General features: G+C 41.5%; 1 protein-coding gene across 8 annotated transcripts in view; it reads left to right on the top strand.

The window, feature by feature from the left end:
• Positions 1 to 15,770, top strand: part of FOCAD (focadhesin) — a 196,483-nt gene that overhangs the window by 15,106 nt on the left and 165,607 nt on the right. For all 8 annotated transcript variants that reach the window (XM_065549450.1, XM_065549453.1, XM_065549452.1 and 5 more), the window contains exons 2-4: positions 6,101 to 6,190; positions 10,060 to 10,134; positions 14,036 to 14,190. In XM_065549450.1, the coding sequence (XP_065405522.1) occupies positions 6,134 to 6,190; positions 10,060 to 10,134; positions 14,036 to 14,190 (287 nt within the window). In that variant the 5' untranslated portion in view covers positions 6,101 to 6,133. The remainder of the gene's footprint in view (positions 1 to 6,100; positions 6,191 to 10,059; positions 10,135 to 14,035; positions 14,191 to 15,770) is intronic.

Here is a 15,770-nt window from a genome sequence, read left to right as displayed (position 1 = left end):
TAGGGAGTTGGTTGCTGTATTTGTGCAACACAAGGTATCATTGAAATGTAAGATATTATTATACTGTAATCTGGGTGCAGTTGCAGCAAAGTTTCTTTGATCTAGTGCAGTGGAGGGCAAACTGTGGCCTCTCAGGGTAATCTGCAGCTCCCATTGGCAGGGAGTGGCAAACCGCGGCCACTGGGAGCTGCGGGCGGCCATGCCAATGTAAACAAACAGTCTCACTGCCCGCCAGTGGATTACCCTGACGGGCCGCAGGTTGCCTACCACTGATCTAGTGGCTTGCTAGAACAAAGTTCAAAACTGAATTAATAGATGTATCTGTCTGTAACTGGAAAGAACGTTGCTTTCTACTTCATTCTAGTGTGATGTTCAATTTTCCCCTTGCATCATTATTTGTATTCTGATAGTGCCCAGAATGTGCAAAGCACTGTTTACAGACACACTTGAATAAGGAATCTTGGTCCTAATGAGCTTACATTCAGGTCTAAGTCCTTGATTCTGAAAAGCACTTAAGTGCGTGCTTACAGTTCACGTTTACTGCTGTAAAAGTTAATGCAGAGCGCGTAAGGGGGAAATATTGCTTCGCTTCTTCTCATGACTCCCATTGAAGTTGATGGATGAGCAATTTGAGCTAAAATGTATAAACACTTGGCTAGTTCATACTTTGTACATTGAATGTCACTGATAGATTCATAAAATACTTACTACAGAAGAAGACATACTACATTGGAGGGCTATTGTAGATAAGGCAATAATTGCTTACATCAATTAATAGACTTCTGGTTTATCTAAAGCTGGGACATCTGATTCTAGTTGTGTCTAGAAGATTCGACACTTTTAATGATCCTCTATTGTTACTTCTTTTTAACGTGAATAATAAACAGTGGCTCTCTGACCAGTTGTAGTCAGAAATGAATCTCTCTGCAAGATAGAGACCGTATCTATTTCCTCTGTTGATCTACTGTATGTATGAATATCTGCTTTGTGCAATAAAATAAAATGTATTTTTATACAGTAGGGATTTAATACTGGAAACACTGACATGAGTAGTCCTTACTCTCACAATAATCTCATTGAAATAAATGGAATTACTCTTGTGAGTAAGTTTGTAGAAATGTAACTCAGAAATACTGGGGGACGTGACCCTGATTTAGCTAATGGGGGTTTGGGTTAATTGAGGTTGTAACAATTATCCTGTGATTGGTGGATGTGATTCTCCTTCTATTATGAGTTGCACCAAAAGACATAACAGGCTCTAATGGTGTGCCTCCAGGGCCTGATTCTGTTCCAGTCAAAATCAGTAGAGAAATTCTCATAGATTTCAGTAGAGGCAGGAAATCCATGGGTAGTGAAGCACAGATCTGAAGCATGTGCATATATTTTTTTTGTATGAATGCTTTTGCACATGTAGAACTATTTTTTAAAATTTCAATCCACACTAGATTTTGTTCCTGTGTTACAAAGGACATATTACTAAACTGGATCCAAACTTATTGCGTGATATTTATACTGTTTGCACTTCAATTTGAATGGTGAGTCAAGGCAAGTCAGATTCTAATTATTTTTAAGTTCAGGTTATTGTGCACTGGCACAATGTTATTGTGTTTGGGAGTTCAACCTGACGCGGAGACTTGGTCCATTCCAAAAACAAATCAAAATTATTTTTAAGATATCATAAACAATTTCTTATTAATATTTTATACATTTTTAAAACAAAATCTAAATCTAAGTCTAAGTTAGCTGAGAAATTTGAATTGTTTTTTCTTTTTAAATGTAAAAGATGCTGTGAATAAATAGCCTATAGTTGGAGGACTCAGAAAGCAAATGTTAAATTGCTGTAAGTAACTATGGTTGCATCTCAGCAATTTGGTTCATTCTGAGCTGTCCCTTTTTGAAATCAATGGTGCATGGATTGATGATCCTGCAGCCAAACTTATTATTTAAAGAAACGTTTGACCTTATGTTGTACTGTTGAGGCACTACATCTTGACTTTAGTAAAGCTTTTGATACTGTCTCGCATGATCTTCTCATAAACAAACTCGGGAAATGCAACCTAGATGGTGGGTGCAAAACTGGTTGGAAAACCATTCCCAGGGAGTATTTATCAGTGGTTTGCAGTCATGCTGGAAGGGCAAAATGAGTGGGGTCCCACAGGGATCAGTTCTGGGTCCGGTTCTGGTCAATATTTTCATCAGTGATTTAGATAATGGCATAAAGAGTACACTTATAATGTTTGCAGACGATACCAAGCTTGGAGGGGCAGTGGGGGGTTGCAAGTGCTTTGGAGGATAGGTTAAAGTTCAAAATGATCTGGACAAACTGGAGAAATGGTCTAAATAGGATGAAATTCAATAAGGACAATTGCAAAGTACTCCACTTAGGAAGGAATAGTTGCACGCATACAAAATGGGAAATGACTGCCTAGGAAGAAGTACTGCGGAAAGGGATCTGGGTGTCATAGTGGACCACAAGCTAAATATGAGCCAACAGTGTAACACTGTTGCAAAAAAAAAAAAAGCAAACATCATTCTGGGATGTATTAGCAGGAGTGTTGTAAGCAAGACACGAGAAGTAATTCTTCTGCTCTACTCTGTGCTGATTAGGCCTCAACTGGAGTATTGTGTCCAGTTCTGGGCTCCACATTTCAGGAAAGATGAGGACAAAGTGGACAAAGTCCAGAGAAGAGCAACAAAAATGATTAAAGGTCTAGAACAGTGGTTGCTGGCCGCCCTTCCCGCAGCCCCCATTGGCCTGGAGCGGCGAACCACAGCCAGTGGGAGCCGCGATCGCCCGAACCTTCGGACGCAGCAGATAAACAAACCGGCCCGGACCGCCAGGGGCTTTCCCTGAACAAGCAGCGACCTGACTATGAGAAGCACTGGTCTAGAAAACATGAACTATGAGGGAAGATTGAAAAAAATTGTTTTGTTTAGTCTGGAAAAGAGAAGACAGAAGCTACATCTACACTAGAATCTTCAAAGCGTTGCGGGAGCTCAGGAGAGGCTCAGGCGTGGTGCGTCCCCGACCCTGCGCCCCGGCCGAAGCGGGGACGAGCAGCATGGTGCGGCCCCTGACCCAGCGCCCCGGCCGGAGCACCGGAGTGGGGCCAAGATGCGTGGTGCGGCTCGTGGGCCTGCTTAAAATGGCTCGCGGGCTATAGTTTGCGCACCCCTGGTCTAGATAATATTTAGTCCTGCCATGAGTGCAGGGAACTGGACTTGATGACCTCTCGAGGTCCCTTCCAGTCCTATGATTTTTATATATAATATATATAATATTTTTTTTTTTAAAAAGGGGGCAGTTACATTTTCAGTCTATTGGCAGATGTGACTTAGCTACAAGTTATATTTTTGTGTTTGAAAATGAGGCAGGTTGGGACAAAAACCACTTTTTCACAGGATGATTGTTAACATTTGGCACAGAATTAAAAAAGGCTTATGCTGTCTTATGTAATAGTGTCTTTGTCCTCAGATAATTCTTTTTCAAAGATAGCAGCAATGATCTCTTCACAAGTCTCCTATGACAAGAACTCAACTGTTTTTGGCATCTTTCCTCATGAAAGATGCTAATAAGTTTTAAAGACTGTACTGCTGTGTGGGGTTTTTTATCATTCCAGTTAATTCTTTTGACACTAGAATGACAAAACCCCTGGGATGGATTTACATGATAACCAGTCCATAGTAGCTACTCTCTATCACTTTCTAGGAGGTGAACTCTGATAGAAACTTAAGTCGGAATTTTAGTTTGGTAGCAGGTAATTACTCAAATTAGAATTAGGCCAGGACACTGAGGTTGACAATTCTATATGAATAGGACGTGTCATGGGATCTTGAATGGCCACAGGTGGCCGGCAAGTTTTAAATCTCATTTGAAAAGCAAAACCCTGTCCTCTTCTGGAATGCTGGGATGTTGGCTTAATACCAAGAAGGAAAAGAGCCACCAACTGAATTACCAGTACCTCTTCTTGTTGGTCTCATATCCCAGTGCTGGGTAGGCCTGTCCTTGCTTTAACTTGTGAAATTTGACAATGATGCTAGGGAACAGTTTGGTGTAACTGTTATCTTCAAAGTATGCAGTGACTGTACTGGGCAGTGTAGACAAGGCCTAATTTTGTTGTTTCTGCATGTGCAACTCGGCAGTGACTATAGTGCTACGTTCTTCTGTTGATTTTTCTAGTGTGCCCCTCCTTTCAGTTACTTTCCCTGCTTGGAGTCCTAAGATCACCAATGGGCTTTATACTTAAATTTTGGAAAAATAAGACATTTTTGGCAGTGCAGCTGTAACCTAGTGGTGCTAGTTTCTCTGAACAGGGCTACACTTCTGAGGGCTGATAGTCCAGCACCTATCATAACTAATTTTTGTAACTTGACTACCTGAATGGTCCCTTGGTTAAGTCATTAGCCCGGGATATGAGAGACCTGGGCTCACTTCCGTGATCCACCAGAGACTTCTTGTATGACTGTAAGTCACTTAGCCTCTCTCCCTCTGCTTCTGTTCCCCATTCATAAAATGAGGATACTAGACTTCTACCCCTCACAGGGGTATTGTGAAGAAGAATACATTAAAAATTGTAAGGTACAGATACTACAGTAGTGGGAGCCATATAAGTACATTTGATAGAAATTCATTTCACTGGCATGGGCTGATTCTGAGAGTTGCTGAGCATCTACACTTCATTGCAAGAGTGGTAAGCACTCAGCACTTCTAGGATCAGGACCTTTGGGGCTTTGCAACATGCAGATGCCTGTGATGATGACTCATCAAGGATTAGTCTGCAGGTAACTACATTGTGGTTCATCCAGGGGGTAGGGAACTGGAACATCCTGCCTCAGTTACTCACTCTAGCCATTCATGTGACCTTGGGATAGTTACTTAACCTTGCGCTGCTTCTTACCCATGTGTCAAATGAATTCATGGTCCATTTTGGTCAATTTCACGGTCATAGGCTTTTAAAAATCAATCTCATGGTTTGAGATATTTACATCTGAAATTTCACAGTGTTATAACCATGAGGATCCCAACCTAAAAAAGGATTGACGGGGGGGGGGGGAAACATGGGGGAGAGTGTCGCAAGGCTATTGTAGGAGGGTCGTGATATTAGCACTCTTATTTCTGCGCTGCTGCTGATGGAAGTGCTGCCTTCAGAGTTGGGTAACTGGAGAGCAGAAAGCAGTGCAGATGTGAGGGTTTCATGGTATGGGGGGGGTCATTACTTGAGAGGGGCAGGGCTGGTCTCATGGCAGGGGGGCAACGGTATGGGTGCCTGAACCTTTGTAGGAGTGGGGGGGGCACCAGTGCCGGAACTAGGAAGGCCAGGAGCCAGGTCCCCTTCTTTTTAACATGGGCAGTTTGGGAGGCAGGGGGCAGCATTGCCCCCCCCCCTCAAACTGCAAACCTTGGGCAGGTGTGGAGCGGTGCTGGCTGGGGCTGCGCTTTGCAGTGGAGGAGCTGATAATGGTGCCCCCCCACAGGGGTGGTATCCCTAGCCTCTGTTTGCCAGAAGCTGGGAATGAGTGACAGGGATGGATCACTTGGTGATTACCTATTAATTCACTCTGGGGCACCTGGCATTGGCCACTGTCGGAAGGCAGGATACTGGGCTAGATGGACCTTTGGTCTGATCCAGTCTGGCTGTTCTTATGACTCCTCCTCCTATATCTGGGGCGTGATGGGGCAGGAAGTGGGGCGGGATTGCGGAGCTGCTTGCAACTGGGGGAGGTTCCCAGAGGTTGGTTTGAATTGGCCCCATGAGTGGCCCCTGCAGGGGAAGAGGAAGTCCCAGCCCTGCCAGGACTAGCAGCTGGAGTCCGGCGCATGGTAGGTGCCCAGGCTGGGGTGCCCAAGCCCTGCCCCTCCTCAGCAGATTTCACAGGGGAGACGAGATTTCACGGTCTGTGATGCGTTTTTCTCGGCCGTGAATTTGGTAGGGTCCTACAAATAAACCTACTTATGGTCGATGCTAGTAATCCTAAGTGATCCTTAGATCTTGCTGTCTAAGTGCAATGTAATAAGTTTTTAGTACTGTTTATTCCTCGTGTGTAAGTAATATGCCTTCTTTCCTAGTCCTAAACAGTTTATTTTTAATCTATGTTGCAGAACCTAAATTAATATCATGTGAAAGAACCAGAAATGTCAGACGATATCAAGAAGCGGCTGGAATTTCCTAACACGCTTATTCAGTCACAGGTAATTAACTTTTTAATACTAAGCTGGTGAATTGTCACATTCAGAACTTTTCATTTTATACACATACCTTTCCCTCTGCACCCCTGCAGTAAAGAGACAAAATGAACATTTCTCCTCCTTTGCCATTATAGGCATAAAATCAAAGCCAGCAGAGCTTTCTCATATAATAAACACTGGCTAATCAACCTGACTGCACAATCCAAACATCAAACCCAGTCACCCCCCCACTGTAAAGAGCTCTCATCTTACTTTGCAGAATAGATCAACTGAATATGACAGGAACTCTCCATGTCTGCAAACTCTAAATGAGGCTGGATGGCATTAACCACCCAACTGCCTTGACAGAGTTTGACCCTTGTGGATGCCGTGTAGCTCTGGAAGTCCTTGGGAATATTTAAGCCACCACCTACTAAAAACAGATCCTTGCTACACCTGGCAAGTCGAAGCCAGTAGAGAACAGTTGCACCCATCAGAGAATGGCTGAGGGTGCTGATTGTTGAAAGTTACATTCTGATTGGCTTGCTAAGCCTCTCTGATGATGTCACAGCCATAAAGCAACTCCCAGTGGTAGAGTTGGAATCTCATCACGCAAAATAAAAATATATCCCTACGCCCATTATTTTTAATGGGTCAGAGAATAGTAATAGAATATGGTTAAAATATGTCATCCCTACACCCATGATTATTTTTAAATCATTAAAATATATATATATATCTCCATACTGTTTTTAGCTGCACAGACCATTAAACCTATAACCAGCTTCCACCTTTCCCTTTGCCTTTCTCTTCTTTCTGCTGCTCTGCCTTAAAAATTGAAATGCCATGCAGAACTCGTAATTTTTGTGGCAACCTGCTTCCTCAGCAGGACAGGTCACTGTGAACACAGTCTGTACAACTCGGAGCCTTTGCATTGCTTCCACATTTAACCCCGGTACACTGATTTACAGTAATCCTATTGGTCGGAGATATACGTAAAGCAGTGTGGCTAAATCCTTGTGTTGTGGGAAGGGGTGGAGTTTCCTAAAAAGCTGGAGGTAGAAGGAAGGTATTTTTCATCATTGATTAAACTGGATCACTAAGACTTAATGAGAAGACAAACAGGACCCTGACGCTTTGAACCACTTGATAAACCAGTGTCCGATTCCTTCAGTGGAAAAGGAAAGTATCCTGGCTAGTTCTTTGAGCATTTACCCCTTTGAAACAGCAGTGAGATTTGCTATCCGTTGCCCTGGGTGGTTATCTTTAAAGGTCACTAGTATTGTGTTTGTGCTTTGATTACTCCACTAGCTCCCACTTTGCTTCTGTTGCCAGTTCCAGAGTTTTACCCTGATCTTCAAAGCCATCAATTCATCAGGAGCCAACTTTCATGACCCAACGGTATAAACAACCACATCTCTATCTGTGATCACCCTTCCACCCCCCCCAAGAAAGCTGCACTCTGGGACAATGTGGCTTACAAAGCCCAGGATAAAGATGTGAGGGCCATGTTCTTGGTCAAGAGGGTTTGCCTGTGAAATGATGTCCAGAGGAGGTTAGGTTGATCCCAGAGTATTACCAGCTTTATTGAATACTGCAAAGCCCTCTGTATTGATAAAGCTTTCCCACCATAACCAGAGTGTCTGTAAGGATGGGTTTGTGAATGTATATCTGAAGCACAGCTGCTTATAACCAGGAAAGAGATGAACAGAAGGCTCACTGAAGTCCATTAGGACAGTGTCATGCAGATCTAACCAGTTAACTAGTGTGGGGCTCTCCATAGAAAATCTTAGATATCTGACTTTGTGCCATTCTCTTTCTTGGTTTACATAATAACAAGACACACAGATAATAAACCATCTGTTTTTTTTCTTTTTTTGGTAAAATATGTTAAAATACTTAAAACAGTGCATTGAATAATGTCATTCTTGTAATCTTGGACAGAGTGAACTGGTTATAATTTGCGGTTGTGTTTTCTGGAAATGTGAACTGTTAACTAGAAGTATTATTACTGGTTTACATTTATAAAATCATGGCATGCTATCAACTAGTGTCTGAAGGAAGATGTAATTAAACTATAAAAGGAGGAAGAGGGAGCTTGGAAATGTTTAAAACAATCTACATTCCTGTCCCTTCATCATTTCTTTACACACTAATGAAATAGAGGTGCTATTTTTTCTTTTAGCTGGCATCCTAGTTTTTTCTCTCAGACTCTAATGATCTGCCCTAGCCAATGATGAATAAATTCAGCTTTTCTTTTGGATACAGTAATATCTAAGCATCTTATATATATTTTTATTGTGAAAGGATCTCTCACAAAGGCTTTCCGTTTAGAGACAGCAACACAAATGAAACAACAAAGAGCAAATAATTAGATATGAGCCAAAACTGTGGCTCCAAAAACCTGTACATGTGCAGTTGTTTAAAATCTGAGCTGGAATTGAGAATTTCAAGCAATCTAGGGGACTTTGATACATCTTCCATTAAATTAAAATCTCAACCCTCTATCTAAATTTTACTAATGAACCTTATTATTGTAATGGATATAAACAAAACGCCAGAGCAGAATAATCCCTGAACTTTGGAGGTTTTTGAAATTCAAATATGAATTTGTTGCATGAGCCCATCTCTACAAAAGATACAACTTAAGTCGAATACAAGGGTTAAAAGTAACTAAACATATTTGGCATTAACTACTCTGTGCAGTGTGGCTTTTAGAAGCAGTGGGCCTCATATAGGGCTGGAAGTCAGGAGACTGTGGCCCTGTTCCCAACCCTGCCACTAATTTGCTGTGTGACTTTGAGCAAGTCACTTAATTGCTCCCTGCCTCAGTTTCCTCGCTTGTTCAGTGGGGAGTATAATGCTATGTCTGTAAAACACTTTGAGATCTGTGGACAAACAGAGCTGTACACGTGTCTGTTGTAAGAGCTGATGTTCTAAAGCAGGGGTGGGCAAACTTTTTGGCCTGAGGGCCATGTCTGGGTATGGATATTGTATGGTGGGCCATGAATGCTCACGAAATTGGGGGTGCGGAAGGGGGTGAGGGCTCTGGCTGGGGGTGCGCTCTCTGGGGTGGGGCCAGAAATGAGTTCAGGGTGTTAAAGGGGGCTCCAGGCTGGGGCAGGGGATTGGGTTGCGGGGCGTGGAGTTAGGGCTCTGCCTGGGGGTGCTGATTCTGGGGTGGGGCTGGGGATGAGGGGTTGGGGGTGCAGGAGGGTGCTCAGGACTGGGACCAAAGGGTTTGGAGGGTGGGAGGGGGATCAGGGTTGGGGCAGGGGGTTGGGGCGCAGGAGGGGGTCAGGGGTGCAGGCTCCGGGCGGCGCTTATCTCCTGGCCAATGGGAGCTGTGGGGGCAGTGTGCTCAGCCCCCTGGCTGCCCGTACTCGTAGGAGTCGGAGGGAGAACATGCTGCTGCTTCTGGGAGCCGTGTGAAGTGGGGCAAGCCCCTGACCCCGCTCTCCTGCAGGAGCTCGAGGCCCGGATTAAAACGTCTGGAGGGCCGGATGCGGCTCCCGGGCCATAGTTTGCCCATTCCTGTTCTAAAGTATCAACAGTTTCTGCTTAGGCCTGATTAGGGTTTAGGTCCTAAACATGCAAGTTGTTCCATATGGATGGACCCTCATGTCTATGCAGAGCTCTACTGAGGTTAGTTTCTGACAGGATAATAGTGCAAGGTGATATGGCTGCAGACTGGATATTGGTGGTTCTATGTTACATTTCAACTTCTGTAGCAAATTGTTGTTTGGCATCTCTTTTTATCCAGATGTTGCATTAACAAGCTCTTTGGCTTTCCTAGCACTGCAGCTGCAGCTTTGATCTTGGTCTCCTTTCTAAACAATAGTGCAGAGTGCAGCTTTAGCTGCATGTTGTAATTATTTTTGTGTCTTTTATAGGCAGTGGGTCATCTTATTGCTGCAGTGCTAAAAGAAAATGTTTTATCCGACAAGATCACCCAGTCTACTAACCAGGTCTGTATTACTTTGTTTTCAACTTCTCTCCCACATCAGATTCCAAGCTTCTTCTGTGGTCTCCCATACTCTCTGGTTCATATTGAATAAAGTTGCAAATGCTGTGTTATGTTTCAGAGCAGACAGCTGGAGATTGTAAATCTCTGTGATCTGAAGGGTAACCATTTTTTTCCATTTTGAGACCCAGTGGCGAACAGTAACCAACAATAGAGTGATAATGTTTAACTGGCTGATAGACTTAGGCTGATGACAGTTTTGTTTCGAAAATTTGCATCACTGCAGACAAGAATTTCATTGTGGGATCTGTGATGCTAATTAACTTTTCAAACAGATTATCATGTAATGCCCCTACATACATCATTGCAGTTTGTATATTAAAATCTTGCAAGTTAGACCTCAGAGTTAAAATTGCAGGACATATTTAATTTCAATTCTCTGTAGCTAAATGTTTCCTTTTGTATTAGCAAATTAGGGTTCATATTTCCTTATGAGACAACGTGACTGAAGGCCATAATTTACTTTTCAGTTTGTCCAACCTTTGTTAGTCGAGCGGCGTAGAAAATGCCAGTCATGATGAGTGTCACAGAGCATCATAGGAGAGGGCTCAGGGTTGGCATTTCCTTTTCTCTAAAGGTGACCTGTAAAAGGGGAGAAGGAAGGAATGGTTTTGTGGCTTTTTTGTTTGTTTTTGGATATATAAAGACCTGAAAGATATCATTTACAAAGGTGGGGTTTTATGTGTTTTCCTTTAAGATATCAGGCATGCTAAGTTTTGTTTTTTTGTGTTTTTTTTAAGTTCTTGAATGACAAAAATGTTTTAGATAAATTGGTATTAAGAAATAGCAAATAAAATCTAAAGAGTTTAACAGCTTGAATAAAACTGCTTATCTTCCCCATCCCTCCCCCATGAGACCCTTATTCAGGAAGATACTTAAGCATATGTTTAACTTTAAGCATATGGGTTATGCCCATGTGCTTAATGTTGTACATTTCTTAAGTACCTCACTGAATCGTCTTAACTGAAAGGAAAAGAGAGTACTGAAACGGGGCCTTAAGCAAGGTTTGCTTCCTTGTGAATGTAGTTGTGATGTCACTATATTAGTAGTTCTCTAGCCATCCATAGAATCTTCTATGGTAGACATGAATTTCTAAAGTTGAAAACACCCAACTCTTTAATTTTTAACCTCTTTCCCCCTCATCCTGAAATACCTTAAACATTGGTTTAAAAAAATGACATAAACCCATTTTTTCCTTTTGCAAGATGTCTTTAAAATGACACCTTCAGAGATGTAGGGTAAGATTTTCTTTCAGAGTAGTGTAGGGGATTTTGATGGACATATTCCTTTATTTTATATTGGCGATACATATCTGATTACCCTAGACTGCTCTGAAAATCTCCCATTTTCTACCTTCTGTGGTCTTTACACTTTTATACGCTTATTGGTCTCAACTTCAGAAGGACTGAGTTTAGGTGAGAAGGACACTCAAGGTATTTAGATTCTGAAATGAAAACTCCTGTAATATTGATGATTATGGGAAATGCACATGTGTTTAAAGTTGAACACGTGTTTAATTTGATCGTGGGATACTGTTGGGAAGAAAGGTGGTCCACCTGACTAAGAAGGGGAAGAGCATCTTTGGGCACCAACTTGCCAACCAGTGAGGAGGGCTTTAAGCTAGGTTCAAAGAGAGCAGGTGACAAAAGCCACAGGTAGATATAAAAAAAGGTGACCTTAGTAGAGACACTGTGGGGGAAATGAAAAATTGTGTGTGTGTGTGTGCGTGCGCGCGCTGCCCCAGCTCTGCGCAGATAGCCGGCAGGAGACCTTGAGCGAACCGCCCAGTGACCACAAGATTCGTTAAGGTACGAAGGCGCCAGGCCAGGTTTATTGGTGGCAAAGCACAGTAATAGCACCTGGCAGACTTTACGAGGATACTAAGACATGTATGCCCATGACAATGAATGCAGCTCAGTGAATAGTGGGACTTTCCATTTCCCTCTTGGCTGGACAAAGATACTCCCTCTATGATACATTTTATACCTGATACAAACAAGTTAATACTGCCTTTGACATAGTTAGTTACTGCCCCCTGATGTGGCTAGTTATTACCCATCACCTTGTACATGCTGGTTTGATTAAAACATTTTTATTATGTACTGTTATCCTGACTGTATCTTTTAGGAGGGGTCAGTGTGTTTTTGTTATTTTTGGGGAATATTTTTGTACCATTCTTGATATTGGGATGTTCTGGTACCACTTGATATTGGGATGTGTTTGCGTGAGTACCTTGTGCTTAGCACTTCTTAGGAACGTGTTTATATAATTTGTGGATTACACCAAGCTGGGAGGAGTTACAAGCACTTTGGAGGATAGGATTAGAATTCAAAATGGAGAATTGTTTGAACTCAACAAGATGAAATGCAATAAGGACCCATAGGAACGAAAAATCAAATGCCCAACTACAAAAGGAGGGATAATTGATTAGGCAGTAATACTGGTCTGGATTAGAAATTAAATACAAGTCAGCAATCTGATGGTGTTGTGAAAATGGCTAATATAATTCTGGATTTATTAGCAACAGTATCATATGCAAGATATGGAAAGTAATTGTCCTGCTCTGCTCAGCACTGGTGAGGCCTCAGCTGGAGTACTGTGTCCACGTTTTATGAAAGATGTGGACAAATTTGAGAGGGTCCGGAGGAGAGCAGCAGAAGTAACAAAAGGTTTAGAAAACCTGACCCATGAGGAAAGGTTGAAAAAACTGGGCATGTTTAATCTTGAGAAATGAAGACTGAGGGGAGGGACCTGGTAATTCTTCAAATATGTTAAGGGCTATTATAGAGGATGTTGATTAGTTGTTCCCCATGTCAGCTGAAGATAGGACAAGAAGCAGTGGATTTAATCGGGAGCAAGAGAGGTTTAGGTTAAGTATTAGGAAAACTTTCTAACTATAAGGATAGTTCTACTTACATCTGTGCCCTCTTTGTAAGGGTTTCAAAGTGTTGATTTGTTAGAGTTTAAAAACACGTATTATCCTTTTACCTCTGCACACAAACTAAGTAGTAAATAGTAAATCAACCAATTAACAGATGTGTAGTATCAAGATAACAAAAAAAGGGCCTGATTCATAACACAACGAAGTCAGTGGGTTTTGGATCAAGCTTTCCTGTATTCACAACTCCAGGTTAAGAACATATTTTGCTTAAGGTTGAAAGAATTTTAAAGTCACTTCAGTTCTACAGAGGGATTATTGCCTGTCTATAACAAATTCAGACATTTGGAAATGCAGCAGCTCTAAAAGCAGTGGTTCACAAACTTTTCCCAACATCTCCCCCTCCCCCCATCCATAATTGATCCTGTCCGTGCTCCCTCCTCCCCCCGCCCGGGAACCGAACTGAAACTTTTCATAGGAAAATGTTGCTTCCAACAATAAATTTTTAATAGAGATTATTAATTTGAAATTTCTCATGGGAAAACAAACTGCATTGGTAGCAAAAAGTACCTCAGACTTTATCAAAACTTTCAGATTTAGTAATCAAAGGTATTAGTAGCAATGTAGGTAAGCAAAATGTTTAAGACATTAACATGACAGTGTTGCTTTGAAGTTTCTGTGTGTTTATTAACAGAAAGTAAGAGAGATGTTTATAAATGACCTACTTTGGCAGCATCATTGGATAACAGAGGTTTGGTTGGCTTTGTCTTGCCTTTGTGTTTACTAAATACAGTAATGCCCAAAGAAAACTGAGAACCTGATCTTAATTGCACCTACTCTTTACTTTAAGTTGCATCTCTGGGAAGATGATGTCAGGCAGGGTTTTGTCTAACAGAATTCTTAGAGTGAATAATATTTAACTTCTGTCAGTATCCTAAATGATTGTTCCCCATTCTTTTGATTTCAGACTCCTGCTTTGAACTTGCTCTGGGAGAAGTGCTGCAGTGAGAATGTGGTTGTGCGGACAGCCTGCTGCGAAGGCCTGGTGACTCTTGTTGCACAGGATTATGCAGAGTTCAGTTATGTTCTCAATACCGCTCTCAACCTGATTCCCTCTGCCAGGTAACATTCATTCACAGTATTTGGGGCCTTTTGTTTGTCAGGTATCAGTAAAGTTTTAGGTCCCATCTCTTGTCCTAAACTTAAAATGTTAGCTCTATGGGTCAGGGACTGGGACTGTCTTTTCTTCTGTGTTTGTATAGTGCTGAGCACAATGGAATCCTGGTCTGTGACTGATGTTCTAGGTGCTAGCATAATACAAATAATAATAGTTGTGCACATGTACATTTTGCACTGCAAGTAGTTCCATGGACTTCATTGGGGCTTCAGTGTATAAAGTTGAGCACATACTAACACTCTGCAGGTTTGGAGCCTTGCTTATTGATGTAAAAAGACTTTTTTTTTTAATCGCCATCTAATTAAACATAATACATGTACTTTCCCCTCCCATTTCAGCTTTTATTAAACTGAATTTCAAATAGAGAGAATCAGCATGTCTTCTAGCTTTTTAATAAACAGATGAATTAAAAATAGGAGAAACAATTGCAAAGACATGTTTTTTTGATGTGGGAATTACATACCAGGATGAGATCAAGGGTAGAAAACAAAGAAAGGGGTATCTGACAGTTTTTTTTCTTAGAGATGTCTAATGCAGCAGTTCTGCAAACAATAAAGCTCATATGTAATTTGACCCATGTGGGGAGTCCCATTTATTTCATGTGTGAGAGTAATTTTGCACATATGAATAATCCCACTGGAATGTTTAGGATCTTGTCTGAAAATATTGATGGGGATGCAGGAGAGCTGGTTTCTGGTCCCTGTGCTGCTGCAGATTCACTGTGTAACCAAGGGCAAATCAATTTACCTCACTGTTACACTTCCTCTGTAAAATGAGAATAATAAAACTTAGCATCTCTCAAGGGTGTTTTGGGATAAATGTGTTGTGTGGTGCATAGATAATATACTGCTGAGCATCATAAAAACCCTACAAATAAAAACATGTGAACGTAGTCAAATACATGAGTGTAATAATGTTTGAAGATGTATTTTGTTAGTCTCCTTGCGAAGTTCAGTGAGATACTGTTCTGTCCACTGACTTATGGCAAGCGTTTGGTTTTTAGCACTAAGCCTTTCTGCATAGAGAACACTAGTATATTTTCTTGCTCAGAGCTACTAATTGATGCTACACCTGTGCTGTATTATGGGATCATGGTAGTAACCCCACAGTCAAAGTTGCAGGAACCATGCCATTCAAAACATATTTGTAACTAACCCCTTCTAACTTTCACAAAATTAGGTTTAGGCTGAAATTTCTTGTGCTTAACTTCAGCCAAAAGTGATTGATTTTAAGCTTGTGTAAACTTAGCTGAACCATTTTTGAGTAATTCAGCTGATAAAAAAAAAAGCAGTTTTGTTCTTTAAAAAATACATTACAGTCATTCCCAGCAGATAATTCAAAATCAGCTTACTCTGAAAACTTGTTACAAGGATGTCTGCTTTAGACTAGGTTTACAATATTTTGATTGGAATTCCCAGACAAAAATATTATAAATATGTATTACAGGAAACTGGCTAGTGTGTGCACATGTTGCCCTCTACAGGATAGAAGCAGAACAGTTCAGCTGTGTGTCATAGCTAACAAG

This window comes from Chrysemys picta, chromosome 6, assembly GCF_011386835.1.
Source record: "Chrysemys picta bellii isolate R12L10 chromosome 6, ASM1138683v2, whole genome shotgun sequence".
Lineage (NCBI taxonomy): Eukaryota > Metazoa > Chordata > Testudines > Emydidae > Chrysemys > Chrysemys picta.
The sequence above is the reverse complement of the archived record's forward strand: the minus strand, read 5'-3'. Positions and strand labels throughout refer to the sequence as shown.